The following is a 5661-nucleotide window of genomic DNA, read 5'->3' as shown; positions in this document are numbered from 1 at the left end:
GACAGATTATTTCACTTATAATTCCCTGTATCACAATTCCAGTGGGTCAGAAGTTTACATACACTAAGTTGACTGTGCCTTTAAACAGCTTGGAAATTCCAGAAAATACCAGAAAAGGATGTCATATAAGCTTCTGATAATAATTTGAGTCAATTGGAGGTGTACCTGTGGATGTATTTCAAGGCCTACCTTCAAACTCAGCTATTTCCAAACGCCTGAAGGTACCACGTTCATCTGTACAAACAATAGTACACAAGTATAAACACTATGGGACCACGCAGCCGTCATACCGTTCAGGAAGGAGATATGTTCTGTCTCCTAGAGATGAACGTACTTTGGTGCGAAAAGTGCAAATCAATACCAGAACAACAGCAAAGGACCTTGTGAAGATGCTGGAGGAAACAGGTACAAAGTATCTATATCCACAGTAAAACGAGTCCTATATCAACATAACCTGAAGGCCGCTCAGCAAGGAAGAAGCCACTGCTCCAAAACCACCATAAAAAAGCCAGACTATGGTTTGCAGCTGCACATGGGGACGAAGATCGTACTTTTTGGAGAAATGTCCTCTGGTCTGATGAAACAAAAATAGAACTGTTTGGCCATAATGACCATCGTTATGTTTGGAGTTAAAAGGGGGAGGCTTGCAAGCCGAAGAACACCATCCCAACCTTGAAGCACGGGGGTGGCAGCATCATGTTGTGGGGGTGCTTTGCTGCAGGGGGGACTGGTGCACTTCACAAAATAGATGGCATCATGAGGCAGTAAAATGATGTGGATATATTGAAGAAACATCTCAAGACATCAGTCAGGAAGTTTAAGCTTGGTCGCAAATGAGTCTTCCAAATGGACACTGACCCCAAGAATACTTCCAAAGTTGTGGTATTGTAAAGTCAAGGTATTGGAGTGACCAACTTATTGTGGGAAGCTTGTGGAAGGCCACCCAAAATGTTTGACCCAAGTTAAACAATTTTAAGGCAATGCTACCAAATACGAATTGAGTGTATGTAAACTTCTGACCCACTGGGATTGTGATGAAAGAAATAAAAGCTTAAATAAATAATTTTCTCTACTATTATTCTGACATTTCACATTCTTAAAATAAAGTGGTGATCCTAACTGACCTAAGACAGGGAATTTTTACTAGGATTAAATGTCAGGAATTGTAAAAACTGAGTTTAAATGTACTTGGCTAAGGTGTATGTAAACTTCCGTCTTCAACTATACGTGCATTGGTGTGTGTGTGTGTGTGTGTGTGTGTGTGTGTGTGTGTGTGCTCCTGTGTGCATTTGCATCTGTGCCTGTTTATACATACGTGTCCTTGTGTGTGTCCAAAAACTCACCTTTGTCATTTGCGATTGGACAAGATGCTTCAAAGAACCAGTAGAAGGTCCTGTCAGGGTTTCCTCTGAAGAAACACACAACACCATGACATTAACAGTAGTGATAGAGAAGTGCTTCCCAAACCACTCCTCCAGTACCTCTCCTCCAGTACCTCTCCTCCAGTACCTCTCTTCCAGTACCTGTCCCCCAGTACCTCTCCTCCAGTACCTCTCCTCCAGTACCTCTCCTTCAGTACCTCTCCTCCAGTACCTCTCCTCCAGTACCTAACCTCCAGTACCTCTCCTCCAGCACCTGTCCTCCAGTACCTCTCCTCCAGTACCTCTCCTCCACTACCTCTCCTCCAGTACCTCTCCTCCAGTACCTCTCCTCCAGTACCTCTCCTCCAGCACCTCTCCTCCAGCACCTCTCCCCCAGTACTCTACAACTAAGCCAGCTTATTTAACTAATGAGGGGCTTGATCAGTTGTAGTTATGGAATACATCAAGGAAGTGGACTGGCTGGGGAGACTGGAGGAGAGGTTGGGGGAATCACTGTGATAATGGAGGAGAGGTTGGGGGAATCACTGTGATAATGGAGGAGAGATTGGGGGTATCACTGTGATACTGGAGGAGAGGTTGGAGAATCACTGTGACAATGGAGGAGAGGTTGGAGAATCACTGTGATACTAGAGGAGAGGTTGGGGGAACCCCTGCGATAATGGATGAGATATTGCGGGAATCCCTGCGATAATGGAGGAGAGGTTGGGGGTATCACTGTGATAACCGAGTAGAGGTTGGGGGAATCCCTGCGATAATGGAGGAGAGGTTGGGGGTATCACTGTGATAACCGAGTAGAGGTTGGGGGAATCCCTGCGATAATGGAGGAGAGGTTGGGGAATCACTGTGATAATGGAGGAGAGGTTGGAGAATCGCTGTGATAATGGAGGAGAGGTTGGGGGAATCACTGTGATACTAGAGGAGAGGTTGGAGAATCACTGTGATAATGGAGGAGAGGTTGGAGAATCACTGTGATACTGGATGAGGAGAGGTTGGGGAATCACTGTGATACTAGAGGAGAGGTTGGAGAATCACTATGATACTAGAGGAGAGGTTGGAGAATCACTGTGATAATGGAGGAGAGGTTGGGGAATCACTGTGATACTAGAGGAGAGGTTGGAGAATCACTGTGATAATGGAGGAGAGGTTGGGGAATCACTGTGATACTAGAGGAGAGGTTGGAGAATCACTGTGATAATGGAGGAGAGATTGGGGAATCACTGTGATAATGGAGAAGAGGTTGGGGAATCACTGTGATACTAGAGGAGAGGTTAGGGAATCATTGTGATAATGGAGGAGAGGTTGGGGATTTACTCTGATCTCCATGTCTCTCTCTTTCTCTCTCTCTCTCTCTTTCTCTCCATCTCTCTCTCTTTCTCTCTCTCTCTCTCTCTTTCTCTCCATCTCTCTCTCTTTCTCTCTCTGTCTCTCTCTCTCTTTCTCTCCATCTCTCTCTCTCTCCCCTCTCTCTCTCTCTCTTCTCTCTCTCTCTCTCTCTCTCTCCCCGTCCCCCCCCCCCCCCTCTCTCTCTCTCTCTCTCTCTCTCTCTCTCTCTCTCTCCAAGAACAGAACACATCACAGTAGGAACAAGAACAGAACACATCACAGTAGGAACAAGAACAGAACACATCACAGTAGGAACAAGAACAGAACACATTACAGTAGGAACAAAAACAGAACACATCACAGTAGGAACAAGAACAGAACACATCACAGTAGGAACAAGAACAGAACACATCACATTAGGAACAAGAACAGAACACATCACAGTAGGAACAAGAACAGAACACATCACAGTAGGAACAAGAACAGAACACATCACAGTAGGAACAAGAACAGAACACATCACAGTAGGAACAAGAACAGAACACATCACAGTTGGAACAAGAACAGAACACATCTAGGTGGTAGGTAGCCTGGTGGTTAAGAGCGTTGGGCCCCGTAACCGAAAGGTCACTGGTTTGAATCCCTTAGCTGACAAGCTATAAAGATCTGACAACGTGCCCATGTGCAAGTCACCTAACCCTAATTGCTCCTGTAAGTCGTTCTGGATGAGAGTGCCTGCTGAAATGTAAAATCACAACGAGAACATCCCACCTCACCAGTAATATGTACAGGGAACATAGGAGGACGGACCAGGGCTGTGGACTAACAGTCTGGTTGTGTCATGTAGAGGCCTCTATCCTGTCTCTACTACCAGATAACTGACAATGAAAAGTATCAACTTTAAAAGTAGAAATGGATGATCAACTTTAAAGACAGTAGTATTCAGTGTTTGAGTATTCACAACAACCTGCGGAAGGAGAACGTGTTCAGGTCAACCGAGAATAAGTAGTGGAAGAATACAAGTGAGGCCTTGATTCTTCTTTGAATGTGGCTACTAGTACCATCACATTGCTGTCGGCAACAGTGTTACCGCCGGCAACTGTGCAAACCTGCTTCCTGTGCAGCCGAGAGAGAGGAAGTGATAGAAGCCGCAATAACAGAGAGGAGAGTAGAGAGATTGAGAGAAAATAGAGAGCTGTTAGACTTACTTTAATCTTGAGCCCATGGTGTTGGTCCGTGTAGCTGTGTGTCCATGTGTCTGTCCAGTGGGGTGAGAGATCCTTAGATTTGAGGTGAGAGGGTCATACTTGCAACCTGTTGTCGGCAGACACACACACTGACGTGCACACACTGACGTACGGTACACACTCTTCTGCTTACATACAAGACAGCACCCTGCACAGTCAGCACGGAACAGATTGCTTCCTGATATCTGTGTGCGTGTCTGTGTTTGTGTGTGTGTGTCTGTGTTTGTGTGTGCGTGTTTGCGTGCGTGTGGTCTGTGGCAGATTACGTTGCTCTTGCTCTCTTCCTCCCTCTCTTTTCTCAATCCTCTTCCAACTCACCTCTGTCACTTTCTGTCATCTCTGTCTGTTCCTCTCTCTCTCTCTCTCTCACTCTCTCTCTCTCGCCTCTCTCTCCCCCTCTCTCTCCCTCTCTGTCTCTCTCTCCGTCTCTCTCTCTGTCTCTCTCTCTGTCTGTCTTTCTCTCTCTCCCTCTCTCACCTCATCTCTCACCATGGACTTCACACTGTAGTCACGTTTTAAGGAAGTAGTAATGGTGAGGAGTCTAGCCTGTACTTCTTGTTTGGTGTCATCATCACCCCTCCCCCTTCACTACTTTTGACCAGAGGGCCCATAGGGAATAGGGTGCCATTTGGGACACAGACAGCAGTCCCTTCACAACCATGTTATGATGATTCTGTTGATTGTAGTACTGCATGGACTCTCTCTCCCTCTCTCTCACCTTTTCTGCCCTCGCTCTCCTCTCCTTCATCTCTTTCCTTCCCTGTCTCTTTTCCTCTCCTCTCCTCTCCTCTCCTCTCCTCTCCTCTCCTCTCCTCTCCTCTCCTCTCCTCTCCTCTCCTCTCCTCTCCTCTCCTCTCCTCTCCTCTCCCCCTCTCTCTCTCTCTCTCTCTCTCTATCGCTCTCTCTCTCTCTCTCTCTCTCTCCTCTCCTCTCCTCTCCTCTCCTCTCCTCTCCTCTCCTCTCCTCTCCTCTCCTCTCCTCTCCTCTCTTTCTCTGATACTGTATGGTTCTGTCAACACCAAGGTTGGAAGTTTGATTCCTACACCCTGCTGTGTACTGAATGTGTGTAATACTTTAGTCCCTGCTAAACGCAGACTAAAGGGCTTTATCCTGCAGCCTTCGCCTGCATTGTGGGATTCTCTATAGTCAACCAATCATTGGTCTGAAACACACCTGAAACAGGAACAACATATACAGGAGACATGGACAAATGAATGGGAGGTCTGAGGCTCTTTCTCTCACCAACTGATTGTATAATCTACACACATATATTTTTAGTTTGTGAGTATGTGATATTAGTCGACATTAGAAAGAACAATTATCAAAAACAATGGCAACACTGTTGCACTGAGCCACATCGGTGTCTGATTTTCGTGTACAGTCGGTTGCTTTCCCCTTACCACTCCAACGACCCCCTTGACTAGGCTAGTTCAGGGCTAGGCTAGTTCAGGGCTAGGATAGTTCAGGGCTAGGCTAGTTCAGATCTAGGCTAGTTCAGGGCTAGGCTAGTTCAGGGCTAGGCTAGTTCAGGGCTAGGCTAGTTCAGGGCTAGGATAGTTCAGGGCTAGGCTAGTTCAGATCTAGGCTAGTTCAGGGCTAGGCTAGTTCAGGGCTAGGCTAGTTCAGGGCTAGGCTAGTTCAGGGCTAGGCTAGTTCAGGGCTAGGCTAGTTCAGGGCTAGGTGAGTTCAGGGCTAGGCTAGTTCAGGGC

At 46.7% G+C, this 5661-nt stretch overlaps 1 protein-coding gene across 2 annotated transcripts in view; it reads right to left on the bottom strand.

The window, feature by feature from the left end:
- LOC110493399 (DENN domain-containing protein 1B-like) overlaps positions 1 to 4324 on the bottom strand; it is a 27671-nt gene extending 23347 nt beyond the window's left edge. For both annotated transcript variants that reach the window (XM_036948961.1, XM_036948962.1), the window contains exons 1-2: positions 3914 to 4324; positions 1344 to 1408 (exon numbers count right to left, since the gene is read on the bottom strand). In XM_036948961.1, coding sequence (XP_036804856.1) covers positions 1344 to 1408; positions 3914 to 3930 — 82 coding nt within the window. In that variant the 5' untranslated portion in view covers positions 3931 to 4324. The remainder of the gene's footprint in view (positions 1 to 1343; positions 1409 to 3913) is intronic.
- Between the last annotated feature and the right edge of the window lie 1337 nt (positions 4325 to 5661).

This window comes from Oncorhynchus mykiss, chromosome 17 (assembly GCF_013265735.2).
Source record: "Oncorhynchus mykiss isolate Arlee chromosome 17, USDA_OmykA_1.1, whole genome shotgun sequence".
NCBI lineage: Eukaryota > Metazoa > Chordata > Actinopteri > Salmoniformes > Salmonidae > Oncorhynchus > Oncorhynchus mykiss.
The sequence above is the reverse complement of the archived record's forward strand: the minus strand, read 5'-3'. Positions and strand labels throughout refer to the sequence as shown.